This window comes from Lissotriton vulgaris, chromosome 7 (genome assembly GCF_964263255.1).
Source record: "Lissotriton vulgaris chromosome 7, aLisVul1.2, whole genome shotgun sequence".
Lineage (NCBI taxonomy): Eukaryota > Metazoa > Chordata > Amphibia > Caudata > Salamandridae > Lissotriton > Lissotriton vulgaris.
The window spans coordinates 1,663,683,546-1,663,708,658 of record NC_141695.1 but is presented as its reverse complement, the minus strand read 5'-3'; the positions used below and the strand labels follow the sequence as shown (position 1 = coordinate 1,663,708,658).

Here is a 25,113-nt window from a genome sequence, read left to right as displayed (position 1 = left end):
AAGGAAAACTCCTGAGATTGAGGAAGATGACCTGGCAATTGTACAACAGGAAGGGCCATTGGGCCTAGGAGGAAGGAAAGCACCTTTCCCCATATTTAGCAGTGCTTCTAACAAGAGTCTGTCTCCAGAGGAGCTGGAGGACAGAGAGAGATCAAGAAGGCATGAAAAGGAGATGACCAGGTTCAAGGTGGATAGGCAGCTAGAATTAGAAAATAGAAAGTTAGATCTTGAGGAAAAGAAAATGCAGTTTGATATTGAAAGGTTTCGAGGGAATTGGAGTTTAACACCAAAAGTTTAGCAGTTACTCCTTCTGGAAGCAGCATACCCTCAGTACATGCAGAAAGTAGAGTGTATATTCCCAAGGATGTGGTGAAAGAGTTTTACAAAAATGATGATATTGGTCAGTGGTTCAGAGCCTATGAGGTAGCCATGTCTACCCACTGGGTCCCTGAGAGAGATTGGGGAGTGGGGTTGTGGGGAAGGTTCCTTAGTGAGGGGCGGGATACATTGTTAGACTTGCCTTCTGAAGTCCACAATTCATACAGCCACATGAAAGAAGCATTGATGTCTAGATATGGTTTGACACCCGAGTTCTATAGACAGAGGTTCAGGAAATGCAAAAAGTTAGAAAACAGTACTTGGGTTGAATATGTCACTTTCTTTTGCAGAGCATTGGATCGTTGGGTAAAGGGCAGCAAGGTTAATGATGTTCAAGGTCTCTCTGATTTGATTGCATGGGAGCACTTGTCTGATAATTGTTTTCCAGAGCTGCGCCAGCATCTGATAGATAGCAAGCTGACTAACCCTAGGAAGCTTGCAGAGGAGGCGGACCGCTGTGTGAGCACCAGGGTCCACATGGGAGACTCAGCCAAAGGTGGGCAGGGTTCCCAGCAGAAGAGTGAGGGGGACACCGGCAAACAGAAGGAGTTCTGCAAAGGACCCCAAAGTAGTCCCCAAGGTAACCCTCTGAAAGGTACCCAGCCTCCCCCTGAGAGAAAGCAAGGGGCCCGACAGAGGCCCCTGAAATGTTACAAATGTGGTGACCTGGGTCATAAGGCGAATTATACCAGGTGCCACCTGTTTGGTAAACAAGCACCCACTGGAGCTCCGCCCCGGCAGATGGCTAGTGTAGCCTTGGGGAAGGAGATTGATGTCCACGGTGGGGGGGTCCCGCACAAATGACCTTAGTCTCTTTAGGAGACAGTGAGATGGTCTCAGTGAGATGGTCTCAGAGGCTCATGTGCCCAGGAACACTAAGAAATACGGGCAGCGAGTGACCGTCAATTGCCAAAAGGTGGAGGCTCTGAGAGATACAGGAGCCAGTGTGACAGCTGTCAGGTGTCACCTGGTGTCTCAAGAGCAGATTGTCCCTCATGCATTTTGCCGAGTTTGTTAACGCCGACAACACAGAGAGTCACTGTCCAATGGCTCAGGTTCCCTTTGAGTGGGGGGTGTCTCTGGTACTTTTCAGGTAGCTGTGAGGCCCGCCATGCCTGTTGACTGTTTGTTAGGAAATGATTTGGAGAGCTCCTATTGGAAAAAGGTGGAGAAAACACCTCACTTGAAGATGGTTGGACTGCCTCACTGGGCGTGTGTGACCACCTGGTCAATATCAGCCAATAGGGGTTCTCAAGAGGACCTGGAGCCTGAGAGGGAGGCCCAGGAACCTGCCTTAGAGAGAAGTGGCGCGGGGCGCGGGAAACCGGCCTGCGAAGTTCCCACGGCCCAGGAGGAGGTAGACCCTGAGGGGGATGCCCAGGACCATACCAGGGAGCAAGTAGCTGAACTGGGGGACCTGCTTGAGCTGACCCATTGGCAGCAAGAAGGAGGCCTTTCCAGGGAAGAATTTTGCAAGGAGCGAAGAGAGTGCTCTTCTCTTGTAGGATTGAGGCAACAGGCTGCAAGCCAGGCAGCAGGTGATCAGTCAGGGTCACACTTGATTTACTGGGAGAATGGTCTCCTGTAGAGTGAGCCTAAGGTTGCTGAACCTGGGTCAGCCCGTCTGCTGGTGGTACCCCAGAAGTTCAGAGCCTTCCTACTGGGGCTGGCTCATGATGTGCTGTTAGCAGGACATTTGGGGCAGGACAAGATCTTTGAAAGGCTTGTCACCAACTTTCATTGGCCCCAAATGCGCAAGAGTTCTGATACTCATTGCAGGACTTGTCAGACAAGTGGAAAGAGTGGGAGGAAGCACAATGCTCCTCTCCAGCCATTCCCTGTGGTCAGTACCCCCTTTGAGTGGGTGGGGATTGGCATTGTGGGGCCACTGGACCCAAAGACAGCCATGGGCAACAGGTTCATCCTGGTCTTGGTGGACCATGCCACCCGGTACCCGGAAGCCATACCTCTGAGGACAGTGACGGCCCCGGTGATGGGACGAGGACTGATGGGAATTTTCTCCAGAGTGGGAATCCCTCGCAAGGTAGTGTCTGTCCGGGGGACCAACTTCATTTCCAAGTATACGAAGTCCCTGTGGCAGGAGTGTGGTATAACCTACAAGTTCACCACTCCTTACCACCCCCAAGGAAATGGGCTGGTTGAAAGGTTCAACCGGACCCTGGAAGACATGGTAATGGGTCTTGAGGAACCCATGGGGCGTAATTGGGACGTCCTCTTACCGTGCCTAGTTTCAAGTTTATTTTATTTGATTTGGTTCTCCACTGAGGACCACAAATATTTAGTACACCATATTCAATTTTAAACCACTTTGTTAAAAAGTTTTTGTTCTAATACAAATTTAAAAATGGTCTTAAATTTTTTTTAAAGTTATAACATACAAATTTATTTGGCGGAGCTTTACATAGAATAATCATTTTGTGTACTGAGTTGATCCTACATTTAGCGTAGACTGGTTGTAAAAACCTTTTTCTTGCCTCAACAACTGTTGCATTTGGGCAGCTGAACAATAGATGCTCTAAGTCCTGCTCTCCACCGTTACACAAATTACAGATAGTGCTTTCTTTTGGGTGCCACCTATATGTAACGGCTTTTACAGGAAGTATTCCTAATCTGAGCAGCACAATCGATCTCCTAGCCCCATGGTTAAGATTAAATTTAATATACTGTTGAGGTTTCTTGAAAACAATAGATTCTGCGACATTTTTTATAAAAAGGCAATTTAAAACAATGCTGAGAGTCAAGATCAAAACTAAGTCTTGGGGTAAAATGTTTTAAGAAGAGTTTCAGGTGAGCAGGTGTCCAGGATAGTAGCAGATTGGTATTAGTCTCTGAAAGTTTGAAAGCAGGTAAAACATTTCTTGAAAATACATGCTTCGATGATTCGTATTTGATCTTGACTCTCAGCATTGTTTCGATGATTCGCATTCAAATGTTTCTATTTTAAGCAAGGATCGGAGCATTCCTTCATCCGCGTGTAGGAGATTGTATGCCCACCTGATGATATTAGCAATTCCTCTCGCATAGGCACTAGTTAATGAATACTCTAAGCGGAGGGCCTGTACTGGTACCGCCTGGGACAGCTTCGTGAGTTTCCGTAAGATCTTGCCTTCTTTTAGATCTAAATAGCTCCATTGGTTTATTGGTTTATATTCTAGGGCGTATGACAGTACAGGTGGGATCTTTACGCTGTATACCTTAAGCATGGAGAAGAAGTGTCTTTGTCCAGAAGCGGCGTACAATCTTGAAAGTGCTCCCACATGCTTATCCGATTTCCGGGTCAAATTCAGAGTGTGGGGCCTATTCTGTAAGGACTTAGTGAAGATTCGACCTAGATAAGTGTATTGAATTTACGACTTCCACCCTTTTTTCCCCTAGGGACCAATGGAATTTGATGCTCTTTTTCCTTCCTGAGAATGGGACTATTTTTGTTTTCGCGATGTTCGGGATTAGATAATTTTCCTCCGAGTATTTGTGAAGGTCCTGGAGGCTCCTTTGCAGTCCAAATGGGGTTAGATCTAGTACAATTATATCATCTGCATATAACATCGTATGTATTTTGTGGAGGGCAATTCTTGGTGGAAAGTTACACATCTGCTGAAAACGTTGAGGCAAATCACTAAGATACAGGGAAAACAGTAGAGGAGCAAGAAGGCATCCTTGCCTTAGGCCATTTGGAGTCGGGATGGAACTATGAGACCCTTTTCCCTTCCCATTTGAACCTGGCACCAGGTTTTTGTATTTAATGATATGAGTATATGTAATAGTTTGTCCGGGATGCCCATTTTGCCAAGTTTTCTCCAGAGTGTTCCTCTATCCACTCTATCGAATGCTGTGGAAAAGTCAATAAAAGCAGCATATACAACCTGAGATTTAGCCGTCACGTATTTATCTAAGATGGTTTGTAGCACCGCAATATTTTCCGTGACTGAATGCTTTGGTCTAAATCCAGCCTGATATAGAGGAATTTGTCCAGATGAAAAGGCCCAATCTTTAAGATGATCTAAAACTGTTGCAGTAAAGATTTTTCCTGTTGCATCCAAGAGGGCTATTTGCCTGTAGTTACCAGGGTGTAGCCTTGTACACTTTTTATGTATGGGTATTACTATACTCCCCTTCCATGATTTGGGGATTTCTCCAGTAGTGAAGATATAGTTAAAAAGGGGAGATAACATCTTGCTCCATTCTTTGGGGTTGCATTGGAGGACCTTGATCAGTATTTGATCTGGACCTGAGGCTCCTGTTGTTCTCGCTTTTCTTATGTGTAACTCAATTGAGAAAGGACTAGATACTCCACTATTTAGAGGTTTTATTTCTGCATTCATAGTAAAATTATGAATCATTTCTGAATTGGTGTTTAGTTTGTATAAGTTGGCAAGGTAAAGATCCCATTCCTTCGGAGGGACCGGAATAGCTTGTAGGGTTTTTTTCGTGCCTGTTTCTTTGGCTATTATGCTCCAATAGGCTCGTTGGTTATTTTGCTTCGCTGCTATCTGCAGGTCTACCCAATTTTGATCTTGTGTTATTCTCTTATTTTTTTCCTTTACTCTCCTGAGTTGATTTTTTAATTTGTTAATTTCTAGCTGTTTAGATGGAGAATATTCTAGGAACTGTTCTCTTATCAGTTTATTCAGAGGTTTTGTATTGGTCGCCAACTTTGGCCTTTTGTTTTGATTCTTTGTTGTTGATTGTATCAATTTTTCCTGCAATTTTTGTGTTAGCTTTTTGACGACCATTTCAAAATTTGTTATCAGATTTGCAGAATGGGTTACTTGCAGAAGTTGTGTTGAATCAATTATGTTGATTATCTTGTTGAATGTAGCCGAATTCCAATGAATACGTCTTTGGCTTGGGTTCACCAGAACTGTGCTATGGTTGTACGTGATTCGACTTGACAAGGTAGATTGTATTGTCCAGTCTGTTTTTGCTTGTAGAGTGGCATGATCGCTACCATGAACAAAATTAATTTTAAGTTGTACAACTGCTCCATATAGGTCATAGCTACAGATCATATAGTCCAGTAGTGAGGGGCTACTATTACTCTGTCTTGTGTTTGAGGCAGGAATGTCGCCTTCTACGTTGCCATTCAGTATTACTCCATTTAACACGGGGAGTGATGCTTTTAGGATTTTTCCTCTTTTATCCGCCTTGTTTTCTTTAGGCAGTAGTGGAGTGGAGATACCCAAGGCCTCTTCTTTGTGCCAATCTGCCCATTTTTGTAATGACTCGTTAGATATTTTCCCGTTTAAGTCACCCATGATAAAGAACGCTGGATAACCTTGGTTTTCTATTGTTTGTTCAATGTCTTTTAAAAATTCTAAGGCGAGTGTGTCCATTTCTGCTCCAGGGGGAATATAGATGTTATAGATTAGTAGATCTTTTAAAGTTTCTAGCGGATTTGTCCCATACTTGATCTTGATACATTGGTGGTTATTTGAATTAGTTGGTATTATTTCTTGGACCCATTTGTAATCTTCATTTAATAAAATCTCTATCCCTCCTTTCGCATGTCCCCGTTCAACCTGCTCTGCAATGGTATCATATACAAAATATTTCTCTTGGTAGAAGTTTTGTGTAGACCACGTTTCTTGGAGGGCCACTATAGCGGGGCAGTTTTTTGTTATTTCAGCCATTTTTTCTTTGGTTTTTCCCGCTATGTTCCAAGAGGTGATCGTTAAGCCTGTGCTAAACGGGAAATTTATTGTCCTTGGTTTGTTTATTACGGTTCAAGGTCTCCTAGATCCAGGTCCATGAGTATTCCCTCTTTGTTGTTTCCTCGCTGGGGGTATTTTTACTCCAGACTTCTCTTTCACCGTTCTTTATGGAGACAAATATATTTTCTGCAGTATGGTCTGGGAGCTTGGTCGTAATGTTAGAGATTTGCTTCAATCGCTGCGTTTTGAGAGATTCTTCTGTTATGGGTTTTTTGTGAACTTCGTGCTGTAATACTGGGGTCAGATCGTAACCATATTTATGGAGGGTCTCGCTCTCCTTCAGAATAATTCCTGGTATTACTGGAGACCAAAATTCTACAATTGCTGTTGTTGTTTTTGGTTTTTCCGGGAACGTAACTAATTTTATTTCATTTCGCGCTAGCGATTGTAATGGTTGAATCTTTTGAAGCAGACTAATAATTCAATCACGATTGAGTGGAGCTTCGTCTACCGGAAATAATTCTGTAATTTCCCGAAAATTAGGCCTGGTTATCTCTGCCTGTGGATGCTTTTTCTGGGTAGGGGCAGTTCCTTTTGGGATCTCACTTAGTGCCGGGCTTGAAGGACTGTCTCCTCCTAGAGAGAAATGTTTTGCCTTTGGATTTAGTTTGCTCAGTTGGTTAACGTTAACAGTTTGGGTTGATGCTGGTGATTTCTGCTCCTTTATTTTCGAGATCTAGGAGGCATCTGCTCTTTCCTCTTTATCTGATAGTCCAGTTGAAAAAAGGGGATCATTCTGATATCTTATTTTACATGATTCTTTTTCACTATTCTTCTTTGCACCTTTCTCACTTTCAACTTAGTCCTCTTTTGTTTTCTTTTGCCTTTATTACTTTCTTGGCCCTGTGTGTCATCTCTGGGCAGCACAATCTCAGCAGTTGTTTTGCAGTGAGGTGTTTCTGGGCTATTCACAGTGAATTTAAGTTAGCTTTTTGTGAAAATTGGGTAATACGCTATAGACTGATGATGTGACATTGATATGGTTTCCTCCTTAAAGAGGCTTCTGAGGGAATAGATCTGGTTATTATCCTGATTAACCTGAGATTTCATAAAAGGTTTCCTTCCGGTTTGAGTTGCAATTTCTTTTTTTAAAGGGAGAGGCGTTTCTGCCTAGTCAGCTTTTGGATTATAAGAATTTTCCTCTTTACATTTAGCACAGAGACCTGTTATTTTTGGTGATTTCACTTGCTCTTTCTTCTTTTTTCCCTCTACTAGAAATTGTAATATTCCTAGTTGAGTATTGAGGGTTTGATCAGAGTTTTCCCGTATATTCACTAGATGGATGAGAACCGATTCCAGGATATTTTGCAGGGTAAACAAAGATTTGGAGACTGGGGTGTGGTTGTTAGAAAAGCCTGTATTTTTGAAAAGAGACAGGTCTGGCGATTTTTCTAGGTAAGTCGGAAGGATTTTGCTGAGTACTATTCTGTATATTCTGAGTCTCCTTTTGGGGTCCCTTATGAAATATTAGGTCCTTGGTATTTATGTCTGGACAGGTGATATTATATTCTTGGGATTGTAGTGTTTTGGGTGATTCAGGTATTATTGAACCTGACACATTATAGTTAGAAATTGAGTCCTCCAGGGTAATTTGAATACTTTTTTGAGGAGCCTCAGGTGTTCTTTGACTTTGAGTGTTGGCTTGATATAGTCCATCCTTTGCATCCTCTTTACTCCCTTTTTTTTCCTTGGTTATCTGATCTTTTATTGGTTGCTCCTGTTCATCTGATTTTAGATTTGCAAAGTACTTTTTAATCCCGGGAGTTACTACAGACTTTCCTGCTCTTAGCGTCTTGCTAGTGCTCCTTCTTGTTGCCTCTTCCGTTCCCATCCTTTTCATAAAGATGGTTCTTGACCTTAGTTTTTTGTAAGCCATAACCGAATAGGAAGTCGCTTAGTGTTGTTTTGGTTATAATTTTAATCGTCCGGGCTATAGCGAAGTGATGTTCCCTGGGGGTATTGACCCGCTGTCCTCTTCTGTTAATCCTGAATTGAAGAAGATATTTTTGCCCAATTCCAGGCAGCCCAACCAGAGAGGTAGAGCTCCACAGTGCCAGTAGACTGGTACGCCGCTTATGCAACACCGAGGACTAGCACCCAGTTCCCGTTCCCTATATCCGTTTCTCACGTGACTATAAATTTTCACCCAAGTCAGAATTTAGTAACTAGTCCTACTTTGCTTGGTCGTGGTAATTATAATTCTGCTCGTAACGTCCGCTGCATGTTATTCCAATTAGACTAAGGTCTGCTTCCCAATGGAAGTTTTTATAGTGCACAACCCAGGCCGTAGGAAGGGTTTAATAGGTACTGTGGACCGAATTAAAATTATTGTATAACAAGAGAAAAGTGGTTAATTAAATGATTTTATACTCCTTGCAATTAATTGACAGACTCCTTGGACAGCTGCAGTAAAAAGGAAAATTGTAGCTCCACAAGGCAAATCCTTGCCGAATCAGCCACGTACCTGGAACCGATAGTGAGTCCTGCCACGTCCTGGGGACTGTGCCTACTCTTTGCATACCGTGAGGTGCCACAGAAAGCTCTAGGGTTCAGCCCCTTTGAGCTTCTCTATGGACACCCAGTCAGAGGACCTCTGAGTTTGGTTAAAGAAGGCTGGGAGAAATCTCCCAGGAAAACTCCCTAGGATGTATATAGCTACATGCTGGCCTTCAGGAACCAGACTAGGCGTTTCAGGCAACTCGCTGAGGCAAATCTGGAAGCCAGCAGGAGGAGATGAAGCGCTGGTATGACCAGAATGCCACTCTGGTAGAGCTTCAACCTGGCCAGAAAATGTGGGTCATGGCCCCAGTGGAGCCCTGCGCGATGCAAGATAGGTGGACTGGACCATTTGAGGTTGTGAAGTGCAAGAGTCCAGTTACCTACTTGGTGGACTTGCGGTCTCCTCGGATCCCCTTGAGGGTCCTACATGTCAACCGCGTTAAGCCCCACTTAGAGAGGTCTGAAGTGGGCATGCTCTTGGCAACAGATGGTGTGATGGAGGAGGAGACTGAGCCTCTTCCAGACCTCCTGTCAGCCTCAGAGCAAGATGGGTCAGTGGATGGTGTTAACCTCTCTTCCACCCTGACCCCTGAGCAACAGAATAACTGCCGCCAGTTGCTGGGACAGTTTTCTGATCTGTTCTCCCTGGTTCCTGGTGTCACAGATTGGTGCGTCCATGATGTAGTCACAGGAGACAGCTTACTTGTGAAGCACAAGTCTTACGGGGTAACTGACAGGGCAAGGGCTTGCATTAAAGAGGAGGTCTCAAAGATGCTTTTACTTGGGGTGATTGAGTCATCTAACAGTCCTTGGGCCAGCCCAGTGGTCTTGGTCCCGAAGGCAGCAGCGCCGGGTCCACACCCGAACTCCGGTTCTGTGTGGACGTCAGAGGGCTCAATTCAGTCACGAAGACTGACACGCACCCATCCCCAGAGCTGATGAGCTCATTGATCAGCTAGGGGCTGCACGGTACCTCAGCATGTTTGATTTAACGTCTGGGTACTGACAGATCTCCATAACTGATGAGAGGTCAGCATTCTCCCCACCAGATGGGCATTTCCAGTTCCGTGTTATGCCCTTTGGGATGAAGAATGCCCCGGCCACCTTTCAGAGGTTGGTCAGCCAGGTGTTGGTTGGGCTGGATGAGTTCAGTGCCACCTACCTGGATGACATTACAGTGTTCAGTGCCAGTTGGGAGGAACATCTGCGTCACCTCTGGGAAGTGTTGATGGCGCTGCGGAAAGCAGGCCTTAAGATCAAGGCGAGTAAGTGCCAGATCGGGCAGGGTTCCGTAGTGTACTTGGGACACCAAGTTGGGAGCGGCCAGGTGGCGCCCCTACAAATCAAGATTGAAACCATCCTGGCTTGGGAGCCACCCAAAACCCAGACAGAGGTGAGAGCCTTCTTAGGTCTCACAGGGTATTACAGGAGGTTTGTCAAAGGGTATGGCAGCATGATTGCCCCCTTGACAGAGCTGACTTCCAAGAATCAGCCCAAGAAGGTGATCTGGACTGACACCTGTCAGAAAGCTTTTGAGGCCCTAAAAGCTTCCATGTGCACGGCTCCCGTGCTCCTGGCACCCAACTTCTCAAGAGAGTTTATCGTCCAAACAGACACTTCAGAGCATGGTTTGGGGGCTGTTCTGTCACAGATGAATGAGGAGGGCCTAGATCAACCTATAGCCTTTATCAGTAGAAGGTTACTTCCACGGGAAGAGAGGTGGAGTGCTATTGAGCGTGAGGCATTTGCTATGGTCTGGGCACTAAGGAAGCTGCGACCATACCTGTTTGGGACTCACTTCCGGGTTCAGATAGACCACAGACCCCTCAGATGATTGATACAGATGAGGGCTGAGAATCCAAATCTGTTGAGGTGGTCTATTTCCCTACAGGGTATGGACTTTATGGTGGAACACCGCCCTGGTACAGAACACGCCAACGCTGATGGGCTGTCCAGATTTTTCCGCCTTAGTGAATAGAACTCCCAGGAGTTAGGGTTGTTCTCTCACTTTTCAGCTGGAGGGGCTACGTGTTAGACTTGGCACCATTGGCGTGGGTCTCCCTTCCATTTTTGCAGTTGCCTCGTGTATTTTTGCTGGTGTTAGATGCTTTGGGCACTGTGCCACTGCTGTCCAGTGCCACAGTACAAGTGCTCCCTGTCATAAATTGATGTATGGATTAGTGATTCCATGTTTGGCTATTTTGGTTTACTTATCAGACCCTAGTCTAGTGCACTGAGTGTGCCAGGGCGTGTTATCCAAATGCTGCTAGTAGGCCTGCAGCACTGGTTGTGCCACCCACAGAAGCAGCCTTGTAAAATGTGTCTATGGTCTGCCATTGCAGAGCCTGCATGCCGTCTGGTATTGACATGCTGACTGGGCAAGTGCACCCACTTTCCAGGCCCTAAACCTTCCCTTTTTCTTCATATGAGTCACCCCTATGGTAGGCCCAAGGGCAGGGTGCATTGTATGTATAAGGTAGGACAAGCCCTGATGTGTGTGGCATGCCCTAATAGTGAATTACAGCCATTTTTGTTTTTCACTATTGCAAGGCTTCCTGTTTTCCGTAGGTCAGAACGGGCTGTTAGAGTTATTACACTTTATAATCCTAACTCTTTCAGAGAACATGGTACAACTTCGAGTTTAGTATGCCTGAACACAGAATAATAAAATACATATTTTAGTAAAGTTTATTTTAATATTCTGTGTTTGCAAATACCACTTTTAGAAAGTAGGTATTTGCTTGTCTGACCATTCAAACCTGCCTCTGCTAGTTTGTGTATTCCTAGGTCTGGTTTTGTGAGTGACAGGGCTGGGGAATTCCAGGAGACAGGCTGAGTCACCCAGTGGTGAAGAGAGATCTGCATCTAGATGGGAGGGAGGGTTTCACCTGAACCATGAATAGGGCTGTGCCTGCCTTCCACAATGCTGGCTCCACCCACTGGGGAGAAGCTGATATCTCTGCCCTGCACACTGAAAGAAGTGAAGGAGTCCTGTAAACAAAGTGCTCCAGGGCTGTACTTGCCTTCCACAATGCTGGCTCCACCTCCTGTGGGGCGTCTAATGTGCTGCCCTGCACTGTGAAAGGAAAGGAGAAGTCTGGTAAACAGAGTGCTTCAGAACTGGTTTGGACTGGGCAAGGGCCCCTCTCCCCTCAGAGAACAAAGGATTTTGGGGTATAAATATTGGGACACTGATCCCATAAATTAGATCACTTTGGACTACAAGAAGAAACCTTTACTGAGGAGAGGAACCTGAAGAAACTGAGGAGAGGCTATTCCCAAGCTGAAGTGCTGCTTGGGGGATTGGCCTGCAGTGGTTGCCTTTACTGCCAAAGGAAGGAGAAAGGAACTTTGTGTACTTTGCTTTCAACTTGTAAAGTATCTCCAAGGGCTTGGAAAAGAGCTTGCCTCCTGCTGAAGTCTCAGGGACAACAGACTTCAACCCCCCAGCTCCCCAGAGTTCTTGTGGAAGTGCCTGCTGCTGTTTTGGGACTTCTGAGGAACTGCGTGTCGCAAGGAGCCGGAAGCCCGGCTCAACGAGAAGAAGCGTGTCGCCGTCGCTGTGCCTGCCGTCGCAACACCGAAGGAGGGTGGAACTATCGGACTGCACTGCATTGGAGAGAAGCATTCCGCACTGAAGAGGAAGCGTGTTGCAGTCGCTGCTGCTGCCGTCGCAACTTCGAAGAAGAAGGGTGTCGCCGCTGGAGCTGTCGCACTGCACCGCATCAGGAGAAGAATCTCGGAACGAGGTCGGAGTATGTCACCGTCGCAACTCCGAAGCAGGCGGGTGTCACCACTGGAACTGTCGCACTGCACCACATAGACCAAGAGCACCTCGCATCCCTGAGAAGCTCGCCGCCGTCGGAGCTGCTGCCGTCGCGTCTTGGATGTCGCTGCTGTAGTTGTCGCATTGAGCGGAAGCTTCACGCATCGTGGAGAAGAGCGTCGCCGCTGGAGCTGTTGCCGTCTCATCGTATGGGTGTCGCCGTGCAGTCCACGCATCGAACCGAGGACTTCTCGCATCCCCGAGAAGCGTGCCGCATCTGGAAGATCTTCACGTCTTTATTTCTTTGTATCTGAACTTTTCCGCATTTCCCATCGCTGCGACATTGCTTGTCGTGGAAGCGCAACACAACTTAGGTACATTGACGCAGAGTGTCGCATCTAACAACTGAACTGAACTAAGCCTAAATCTACCATCTTAAAGTAATCATAGTGTATATTTTTGTCGTTTATGGTCTTGTGGTAACTCTGTATAAAGTTTACTTATTTTTGTATATAAGACCTGTGTGGTGTCCATTTTTAGGTCTCGTGGCGTTGAACCGCGCGAAGCGCGGTCTCGCCAGAGACCTATTGTTAGGGATTCTTCTTTCCAGGGGAGGGGACAGGAGCTGGCCGCGCGCTCAGAATTGAGCGGGCCACGCGCACACGAACGCGCTCGCTGTGCCCAGCTCCTGTCTCCTCTCCTGGAAAGCTGTACCACACAGCCACACCTCCGCATGCGCACACATGGAGACACACACACGAGCACACCTACACGCACGCACACACACAAACAGAGACCCCCCTGCCGCCGCCTCACACATACACACACGCACGCACGCGCGCACACACACACACACACACACACAAGCGCACCCCCCCTCCTCCCTACAACTAAGCCCCACTTACCACCATTGTACAGTTCTGCAGCCTCCGCGGGGCTCTCCCTCGGGCATGGGAGCCCTGCGTCACCAGCACTGCTTGTTTGGCCATGCACTCCGTGGGCACGTGCTCGGGCTTCCGAAGACAGAAGTCCCGCCCCACGGAAGGTTTCAGTTTCGCTCGCGTCTTGTTCTCCAGGTCGTTGAGGGAATCGCTGGGGGCATGTGGTGAGTACCCTTCATTTCAGACACCTAAAATTACAACCACTGTTGCATAGCTGCCAAGGTCTGAGATTGCCTAGTTGTAGTTTAGCCGGGTGTCTGGTGAGTAGCCACAATGCCTGGCCAGTCGATGTCCTGCAGTTCATTTTAGGTGGGAAAAAAATCAGCGATGTCTTCTGAAGTGATCGTGCTTCACTGTAGTCCCTGCCAGAGGGCTTGTCCAGGTAGTGACTTTAGCGCAGTAATATTCAACAGTACTTAACACTGAGGTTTGACTCAGTGTCATCGTCGAACAGTCGGCTGCTGCCACCGTGTTTGCAGGAGAGGGCTGTGTCGGCACCCTGCAACCTCCAACCCACTTAATCTCCCGGGTTGCAGGATGCAGTCTTCTCAACCTGGGTCTCACTCTGTCTCTCCACCACCCTCCAGAGCTGTGTAATTCTCCTTTCTCGATGGATCAAGCACAGTGCAGGCACGTCACTGCACAGGAGCTGGACAAGCCAAGAGCGACCTCCCTGCGGACCACTGCCTCAGATCCCCTGTGATTTCTTGCTCCGAGTAACTTCGGGTCTCTGCAATAGCTCGCTCCTGTAATGCCCATCAGCTACCTCTCATTATAGTCCTCTTCAGCGCAAATTGCATAATATTTTGCTGATATTCTATCGTCAACCGGCATAGCGGCCATCTTGCAGTGGGCAGTCTAGCACCCCAGAGAGAGAAAGAGAAAGAGAGACCTGTACCCACAAGTAGCCCCCCTCATACCTCTCACACTCGCGTACAAAGGGCATAGTGCTAAGGAGTCCATGGACTGTCTCCCTGATTGTTTGTATTGCAATATAGAGAGTTGTCTGGCCACTGTCCAGCATTTGTGGAAGACCTGGGATTGTTGGACATAAATAAATCAGAGTTGTTTCACATCTTGGTATAGAATTAAATTGTTTGTCAAAGTAAAAGTTGTTAAGAACATTACAGATTAGTGGAATTTATCATCTCATTGTGCTAGATCTCTTTTCTGTTTATGAATCTCTGAGCCGGACCCTCTTGCTGAACCATCAGTCCCTAAATGCCCAGATGAGTTGGCTTTGCGTTTTTATTGATTTCTTGTGGCTGCGATTAGAGCGCAAACCTTTCCTTCATATTCTCATTAGCAAATGCTTTATTTGCCTCTCTTTCGAGTTTCAAGGGAGGCTCAGAAATACAGGCACTTTCAGGAGGCGTCAGCCCTGTGCGTGAGGTGCATCATCAGAGCTTAGTAAATAATAACTGCGCCAGCCCCATGCGTGAGGTGCATCATCAGAACTGTGTAAATAATAACTGCGTCAGCCCCGTGCGTGAGGTGCATCATCAGAGCTGTGTGAATAATAACAGCTGTGAGCCCATGCGTGAGGTGCATCATCAGAGCTGTGTGAATAATAACTGCGTCAGCCCCGTACGTGAGATGCATCATCAGAGCTGTGTGAATAATAACAGCTGTGAGCCCGTGCGTGAGGTGCATCATCAGAGCCGTGTGAATAATAACTGCGTCAGCCCCGTACGTGAGGTGCATCATCAGAGCTGTGTGAATAATAACTGCGTCAGCCCGTACGTGAGGTGCATCATCAGAGCTGTGTGAATAATAACAGCTGTGAGCCCGTGCGTGAGGTGCATCATCAGAGCTGTGTGAATAATAACTGCGTCAGCCCCGTGCGTGAGGTGCATCATCAGAGCTGTGTGAATAATAACAGCTGTGAGCCCGTGTGTGAGGTGCATCACATATTTGCCTCTCTTTCGAGTTTCAAGGGAGGCTCAGAAATACAGGCACTTTCAGGAGGCGTCCGCCCCGTGCGTGAAGTGCATCATCAGAGCTGTGTGAATAATAACTGCGTCAGCCCCGTGAGTGAGGTGCATCATCCGAGCTGTGTGAATAATAACAGCTGTGAGGCCGTGCGTGATGCAATTAAACACATTTTGTCGAGTTACACTCACTCCTGTAATCTCACCCCATCCACATTGCTCACGTCACCCAAATTCCTGCACTCTCTACCACACTGCTTTCAAGAACAGCATACTCTTGCACACACTGTCACTGCTCACCAATTCAAAGTTTGCTAAAAAATGTATGCCACGCATTGTCATACACAATGCCAATAACTCAAACTTTAATGAACCAGATTTTGCATTAAAGCAACACCATCATAAGAAATAGTGATAGCGGTAATCCATTTTATTTAGGAGTGAAACACATTTGTGTTCATGCAACACTAGACCTTTCTTCCCTAAATTAGAGTTAGCTTCTTTTAATACAGTTGTGTGAAATCAGAATATCATCTTGAAAGAGCTTAACAAAGGAATCTTTGTGCTTAAAAATATGATACATAGCTCTCTTTGAAAATACAAAATACAAAACAGATGAGTTAGATGCCAGGTCAAACGTCATGCCTTTAAGGCAAAATAATCCAAACAGCGTGATTAATGTTCCTAAATGTCTGGATTCATCTTTAATTCCTCCTGATGACAATCAGATTTTTAAATCAAATTTTGAACAAAACTGGAGCACCATTCAAATGCTAACTTAATTTGCTTAAATTAAGCAGGGGAGGATTGTCAATCAGAATGTTTCTAGTCAATTCCTCTTAATCTATACAGAGACATAATTTGCCATCTTTCTTTTTTGTGAGCACAGTGGAGAATAACCACAGAGTAGACAACGTCTTCAATTATGTCTTGTTTCAGCATATAGTCTGGGTTCTCCAACGAGTAGCTCGTGAGCTACTGGTAGCTCTCCAGCTACCTGTAAGTAGCTCTCCAGCTACCTGTAAGTAGCTCTCCTGTGTGCAGACCAGTAAACTAATTTGAAGATTTAGCTTGGTTGAATTCACATGTGAACACCAAAATTAAAAGGTGTGTATTTCAAGGTGGAAATGTGTGTATTTTCAGTACTCCTAAGTTGATGTTTGGAAAAAAAAGGGGTTGAATTTCCAAAATATATTTCAAATTGCTATTTAAGTGAGAAAAAATCAAACGGTATTGGTAATAGGTATTACTAATAATAATAACTAGAGGCAGTGCAGCAATGGCCATTCCGTGTTACACATATAGAGGCATTCCACATTGAAAAAGCATTTATTACATCTCTGTTAGCAACCATGCCTGAGTTGATTACAGTTGGTAATCTCGTACATGGTGTCCACAAATGTCATCTTGTCTTTTGTGGTAACTATTACATCTCTGATGTTAGTAGTAGCTTGGGACTTGGGAGGGTTTTTTATTGAACATAAGTAGCTCCTATTCCAGAAAAGGTTGGACACCAACACTTCATGTAGGGCCAGATGTAGGTAATTCCGATTTACCGACTCTTAAATACCGAATTATACAGATTCAGTATTTAAGAGTCGGTAAATCGGAAGGGGGCAGATGTAGGTAATTCATATTTCAGAATTACAGAATCTGTATGATTCGGTATTTACTGATTCGGTAAATACCGAATCGGTATTGCCCATTGATTCCTATGGGCCTTGAAGCCCATAGGAATCAAAGGGAAATACCGATTCGGTATTTACCGAATCGGTAAATACCGAATCCTGCAAGGGTGCAGGGGGTGTCACTTTGACACCCTCTAGCACCCCAAGTACAGGCTTGTGTGACATGTGGCACACATACATGCCTTAAGGGCATGTCTGTGTGTCACATGGCACAGGTGTACATGCACAAATGTGCATGTACACCTGAATTCGGTATTTTACCACCCAATTGGATTGGGTGGTAAAATACCGAATTCTGAAGGCCTGTAGCACTGTAAACAGTGCTACCTACATCTGGGTTTTACTGAATCGGTACAATTACCGATTCGGTATTTTACTGAATCGGTAAATTTACCGAATCGTTTCTGTAAAATAATGGCCCCTACATCTCAAAAACCAATTACCGGTTGGTAACGGCCGAAATCGCCCGTTACCGACCGGTAATTGGCGACCTACATCTGGCCCGTAACCGTAATTCCGATCTTACACAGAACTCTCTTTAACTCCTGTTTTATTGGCTTGGTATTATCTTATAAAAGAACTTTGTGTTGGAAATCGGATAGCTTTCCTAAACTTTTTATATTGTAGGAAATTGTTTAACAATTTGACCAGCTAGATTCACCTTTTCCAACTATATTACTTCTTCAGACAATTAAGGATTTAGAATTCTGTGCAATCTTTGTTGGTCTCTCCATCCTAGCGTACACACTTTTAAAAGCAACATAAATAGTACCCCAAGCTGATCTTTCTTTGAAAAACACTTTAACTGCAAAGTAACCAAGTAACTCAATGTTTTTGTTAACGGTATAGATTTTTACTCATTTAACAAAGTTACAACAACAGCATTGGATAGGTTTATCTCATCACAGTTTGTTTTACAAGCATATTTTCTTTTTCCCCTCAGGCTTCACATATACCGTGCAGATATAATACATACTACAATAATATTCATATTTCCCATATTGGAGCTTGATGAATACTAGCAAAGCTTAGTGTGTTTGACAAATTTCAAGGGCCCACCACCCACATTGAGAATCTGCAATTCTGTCTGCCCTCCGTTTCCTGGCGCCCCGCTGATCAAAGGGTACAACTCATCTGGTGGCGTTAGCAGCTCCAAAAGCATTGGCACCCAAGCCCACATGTCGTCCTCTAATTTCTCATCCCTACGAGATTTGCTCATGTAGCTGCTTACAGAATTTGCCCATTCAGCCATATCTCTCACCCAATCTGCCACTTTCTGCGCATTCGGTGACCACCACCTGCTGACTATTTTTGGCTTTGCCAGCATCAGCCCCAAAACAAGAAATGTTCTGCTCAGTTTCCTCTTTTTTCGAAAAGGGATGTGTCCCAACCAATTAATTCAATGTTATTGAAATAAAAGGACATTGCTCTAACATCTGGGTCATGTAATTTAAACTCTACTTGACTGAGAATAGCCAACAAATAATTGGTGATAATGGTCAAAGGTGTGATCCAGAAACTGCCATCTATGTTTACCAAGCAATCCAATACTGCACATGGGTGCACCAAGGTCGCTCTCTTCTGCTACATTGTTGACATTTGTAATAACCAAAAGCATGTCTTTAATTTTTTGCATTCTACATTAATATCAGGAAGTTACTTGTGGCACCTTAGATATGAGTGCCCGATTAGCATCTCTCCAAACCTTGGTAAAATGACCTGCATTTCCTCAAGATCTGCATTCATTGCCAACAGCAGGGCACAATTTGAATGAGACTACATGAAATGCACTGCACCAATGGTGACATGCAACTCTATTTTCAGTTCTATGTCAGGAGTGGGGGCGAGGATTGTGCTACTCTTTTTCACTTTATTGACACAGCAGCAGAAACAGAACAACTACATTTCCCATGATTCCTTTCTAAAACATAGTAGACTTGAATAACCAATCACATAACAGAATAGACTAAAAATGCACTTGTGTAAATCCTGGACTATCTCTTTCGTTGCTACTCTGCAGCAGTTAAGCCGAGTTTTCTCTTTCTATCAATGCGGATGTTGATAGTTATTTGACGTACGTAGCTTGAATTAGCTTTGCAGGGTAAATGTGCACACCAAAATAATGCCTGCCTCCCCATTCAGGGGAGCACGACCACCCGCTTCTAGGTGGCCCTGTGCAGTTTCATTGGTGTGTATTAGAGGTGTCGTGGGGGTCAAACTCTGCTTTGCTAGTTATGTGTCACATTTAATTTCTGTGTATCATAAAGGAGAGTGATCCAATTGAGGACTTTGGAGGCTGGGATCAATACAGATTTCATCATAGAGAAATACCTCCAGGACCATCAATCAAATCTTTTCTCTATTGAAGAAACCAAACGATGGTTTCTTCAAGACCCTAATTCCGAATATTTTTACATAATGTATTGTTTAATAATGTACACTGGACTGTATCACGCCTCAATTGATTAATCCTAGTACTTTCATGGAAATAAACAAGGAGCCCTCTTTCTCAATTCATTCTTTTTTCGGAAGAACAGCTGTAAACATATACAAACATTGTACATGGGGTGTTTTACATTCATTTAACAGAAATTGCGTTTAAAAACACATTGGTTTAGGACTAGACGTGTATAGACAAAAAAAAACATTACATGACATGGTTTGTCATAAATTAGAAAAAGAAATTAAACAGAAAACATACAGTAAGGATACTTATTTGCATATCCAGTATCCTACACTGTCAGATTTATGGGGCATTTATCGCTATAACTCACGAGATCCTACTGGGCCGTCTAAGTGATGCTGGGGTGAGAAGTAGCGCTTTGATGTGGTTTCGGTTATTTTTGTGGGACAGACAGCAGGCAGTGTCTTTGCCCCCTTTTCAATCAGCGTTCTCTCATGTCCCACATGGAGTGCCACAGGGGTCAGCTATCAGCCCCATTCTTTTTAATTTATACCTAAAACCTCTGGTATCGCTCATTAAAGCCTATAAAATCAAGATAATAAATTACGCATATGACGCAGATTATCCTCTCCTTTGAAGGAGAGGAATCGACACCCGTGGAGATATTCCACAACTGCCTGCGGGATACGTCACAGTGGCTAAGAAACAATTCTCTCCAGTTTAACGAGGGGAAGACGGAGGTGCTTTTTAGCGCCGGGAATAAGATCTCCCGTCCGTTTCCAGAGAATTTTTGGCCTCCTGAGACAGTGACTAAAGTGCGGCCAGTGGAATCAGTTCGTAACCTAGGGGTTATGCTTGATCAGAAGCTCAGTATGGAGACTCATGTCAAAAGAACGACTGCTTGTTGTTTTTCTATTCTGCGGTCTTTGCGGAAGATCCTCCCACGTCTACCATTCCAGGCACGTGCACAAGTGGCAAGGTGTACGATCCTTAGTAGGTTGGACTATTGTAATACCCTACTGCTGGAGTCCCCTGGCTTTTTGTTGGATAGACTACAAAGACTGCAATCAGCGGCCGCTAGGTTGGTCCTGGGGCTCCCTAGGAGAGCACATGGGCTGGCTGCTCTGGCGAAACTGCAATGGCTCCCTCTGAGACAGAGGGTACAATTTAAGGCCCTCTGTCTCGTCTTTATTCCCTCCATGGAACAGGTCCCCTTTCCCTGCAATCGAAATTTGCCTGGTATACACCAACAAGGCTGCTCCGTTCTTCAGCGGCTAGGCTGGTGAGGGTGCCTAGATTTAGAAAGGTGAGATCAGGAGGCAGATCCTTTGAGGTAGCCGCAGCCAAACTCTGGAATCTGCTCCCCTGTGATATAAGGCAAACCAGTGAGCTTCTCCCCTTTAGGAAAAAAAACAAAATCTGGCTGTTTCCCAAATAACTGTAACTTGTTCACTTCGTCCTGCCTTGCCTGACACTCTTCCGTCTTTTGAGCCACCAGCGCCAGGATGCCTGCAAGGTGATAGTGCGCTTTATAAGTCAGATAAATAAATAATAAATAAATAAATTATTGTCGTCTGCAGAAGTACTAATTTCTTTAGCGCTACATAACAGATTATTCTTCCTTTCTATTTTATCTTCATTAACCTGCTTGACCAACAGTATAGCCTGTTCAATAGCTTTTACTGTCACAATGGCTTCAACTAATTTGGAGTCACCTAATATCCATGATTGCTTTTAAACTCTTTTAGAATTCGTGTTGGCCATTAATTGGTATCTGATCATTTCGTCTTCTGATTTCCCAAAATCGCATGCTTTTGCTGTATTCTTTATGCAGTAGGGAATTATTAAAATGATTTATTACTTTTTTGCCCTATCATAAAATAGTATCTCTCAAGAGTGACACTAATATTAGCTTTAAATCTTTTGTACGAGTGTGTATATGTGTGTGTGTGTATGTATATATATATATATGTGTGTGTATATACTCATACAAATGGGTGTGTGTGTATATATATATATATATATATATATATAAATATCCTGAATAAACGGTATTCGTACAATACATTTTAGGCAGCCAAAGTTTCTAACACTGAGAAATGGTGAATATAGTACAAAATGCTTATGTAGAGATAATTAACGTGGACATTGCTATGCTAAGAATGAATGTACAGTATTACTTTGTATGCTTTAGATTTTAATACTACGAGTAGGTGTTGTGTGTCCACCGCAGAATAGTGATTCAGCTGAAACTAACTAAAAAGCGTGCTTTGTTGATTCTAACTTAAATGCGTGCACATCGCAGAGTAACGATGATAAACCAACAATATATAAATATGTGGCAGTGTTGGGTAAACACAGAGGCAGCAATTGTTGTTGATACCTGAGATAACTTAACATCAGACTGAATTGTCCAGTGGCGCAGAAAACAAACGCCTGAGGCAATGTTGCCTGACGAAAGGTGATGCTGTGCGATGGAATCACGCCAGGGGTGTAATGCAAGCCCCTGCTGTGCAGGGGGCCTCTCAGACCTCTGGGGGCCCCAACCCTTCAAGGGGCCCAATTCAGGCCAAGGCCAGTGAATATTTGTGACATATGGGAAAGTCTGAGCCTCTCATCACGTTCTGCACTGGTGCCCCGTCGTTTTGTGTCACACCAGGACATCACGCTCGTTTGAGATGTAGCTTTGAAGCAGTGAAGATCCTCCTACATAATTAGAATCGTGGTGTGAATACTGTTGTGTTTCAAGTGCACATAAGGTAGTACTGTAGATAACGAGAGATGCCAAGTGTGGAAGAAATCCACTCGGTAAAATGATTGATTTTAAACGTAATAGAGCCCACTCACAGAGGTGCAGGACTCGGGTGTTGATAGTGCTCACAATTTGGGCATGGACACACTCGAACTCGTCCCCATAAATGTAAATAAAACAGAAACTTGCGAAAAGAATAGTGGAGGTTTATTCTGAAGCTCATGAACTTAGCACCCCGACCTCTGTCACCATCCACATTCCAGCCAGTCCAAGGAATGTTCAGCACAAGTGCAGTTGAAGCACATCAAAGTAAAGCAATGGGAAGGGGAACATTTAGAAAGCCCACCTGTTAACAATAAAGAGCAATGAGATCTTGAAACATAGAAACAACTGAACGATATAATAGATTGACTTAGCTACCTACTCGTCCATCATTGCACCTTCAGCAGCACAATAGGCAGGTAGTCACTAAAGACCTCAAACCTTATCAAAAATTAATTTAATCTTGCACAGGGACCAGGGGTGTTTGACCTCCTACAATCTTCTAATCATGGACGTTGCTGAACAGCAAAGGTCTAATAAAAGATGGGAAATGAACCTCAACTGGCTGATTAAACACAGGGAGCTTGATTCACAAAGGTAAACTACACTTTTGTGTAAGCTTACTACTTTTCGGTATTCGCAAAGGTGAACTTCGACCAAAAGGTTAACTTTACCACATTTCGGTATTTGCAAAGGTGAACTTAGACAAAAAGTCTAACTTTACTAATAGTAATTTACCTCTGTGAATATCGAAAAGTAGTAAAGTTATACTTTTGGTCTGACTTTACCTTTGTGAATTCCGAAAAGTAGTGAAGTTAGGCTTTTGGACTAAGTTTCCTTTGTGAATACCAAAAAGTAGTAAACTTACACAAAAGTGTAAGTTTACGTTTGTGAATCGAACCTGGGGAGTGGAAGGACCAGTTTTGACGTATCCCAAGAGAGCGCAAATGGCTGTATAACAGAAAAGATCATTATAAAATAATGTTTTAGTGGTGTTGCTCACAAAAACACTTTAACATTTTCTGACCACCCATGTACTTGGAGATGCAAACCCATGTACTTGGAGATGCAAGAAAGGGGCAGGTGCTTTTCTACTTGTGTGGAAGACGTGTTCTAGAGAGATTCTGAGGTCTTTTCATATAGTGATTAGTTACCTTATTTCATTCAGCTTGGATGTAATACTGTTGGCTATGGAGGATGAAGAAGCTGTGGGCATGGCACCATCGAAAAGTATTCTGATGAACCATTTTCAATTGGCTAAGATGCATTGGGCGAGTGCTTGGAAAATGTTTCTACTCTCTTCACTCTGTCAATCCTGTCACGTTGTGTAACTTACTAGCTGGGAGAATTTCACAAAGAACATCAAATTAAAGATCCGTCCTTTTTTTCTTGACATGGGCCCTACTTTTGAAATATATTAAGCATATTTGATTGTGTTGGTACTGTTTTCCTACTTAGATAAGTATTCGTTGATGACTTTACATCTACAGAGCTGGTACTTATTAGGTGTCTCATACTAGACAGGGCAGGCTGTCTGTTGACAAAATCATATTGTGGGTTTACCAAGAATTTACAATGGGTTTATGTTGTCCGTGTGCTGCTTTACCCTTTCTCAGCCCTCTCCATTGATTTCCCCAACCCGCTCCTCCATTGCCCCTAACCCATGCAGTCTTTATTTCAGAATAATTAAATGTTGTTGTTTTTTGTTTCGTAGGACTAGACAGCAACTTGCTCTTCTCTTTTCAAAAAAGGGTTTTGTGCTATTTCTATTTATTTTTATTTATCAATCCGTCTTTGATCTGTTACAAAAAAAATACTGCATCCACGTCATTTTGTAGACGACGCATGTGTACCTCCACATCATTGCTCATACGTGCCTAGAGAATGACGTAGCTGCCTAAAGAATGATGTAGCCGCTGTGTCTAAGCACATTTTTCCCCTTTGCTCATGCTCCACTCCATCACCAAAAAGTATTGACAAAGCCATTAAGTCCCAAAGGTGAAACCTATTGGTTTTGCCAGTGCTTGATATTGTCTTCCTGTTAAACCCCAAATAAAAGATTTTAGCAAAAAAATATTTTTTTCTAGATCTCGTATAGGCGCCAGGATATTCTACCATATTCAAACTCCAAGTGAATTGCCAGGGTGGAGAAGTTAAATTGCAATTAAGAATTGTTTCCATTTTTATTCTAACACTTCTTAATTTGAAGCCCTCCCATCCTCTCTCTTCAACAGAATATTCGTATTTGGGACATTCGTGATCACATGTGTTTACAGTCTATTCTTGCTCGAAATATCCCCCTAGGAAGAAGTCCAGTATCTGCTGTTTATTACAGCAATTCAAAGAACATGCTCATCTGTACCACCTATGAGGTGAGTAGTTGTGAAATCACAATGTTTGTAACACATCAAAAGTAGACAAATTTCAGAGTTGTTTTAAATATAGTTTTATTAGTCCATGCATAAATTATGATTTGCATTTCGTATTACAAATGCCACTTCTAATTTGCATGTCTCCGAAAGAGACAGGTAGAAATTATTGATGGAGCGTTTCCACAAATTGAATATCTGTAGGAGGATCTATAACTAAAGCAGGTGGGATATTTTGCTTACCAGGCTATAGAAAGTTGAACTACACTGGCTTTGGATATTCAGGATGCTACTGCTTGTACAAAATATACAGGCTTATTAAGGGCACAGTCAGGTTATTATGATTTATAACCCCTGTGGGATAAAGTGGGCAGTAGTCAGGTGTTGGCGAAGGATGGGTCCAGCACCCTTCTGAACTTATCTAACTGAATGGGTAAGAGGAGGGCCCTTAACAGCCTGGTCACACTGCTACCTATGGATTCTGGAGTGCAGTGTTGGTTGTAGATTACTGGGACTAGTGCATTATCAGGATACATCGCTCTTGGTCCCTAACGGGTTGATCGCTGGAAAATGTTTAACTAGGGTTTTCCAGCTGACAAGATCACCCCATA

General features: G+C 44.1%; 1 protein-coding gene across 1 annotated transcript in view; it reads left to right on the top strand.

Annotated features, from left to right (window-relative positions):
- EFCAB8 (EF-hand calcium binding domain 8) overlaps window positions 1-25,113 on the top strand; it is a 1,673,324-nt gene that overhangs the window by 759,133 nt on the left and 889,078 nt on the right. The window contains exon 11 of the mRNA XM_086932659.1: window positions 24,368-24,505. Coding sequence (XP_086788785.1) covers window positions 24,368-24,505 — 138 coding nt within the window. The remainder of the gene's footprint in view (window positions 1-24,367; window positions 24,506-25,113) is intronic.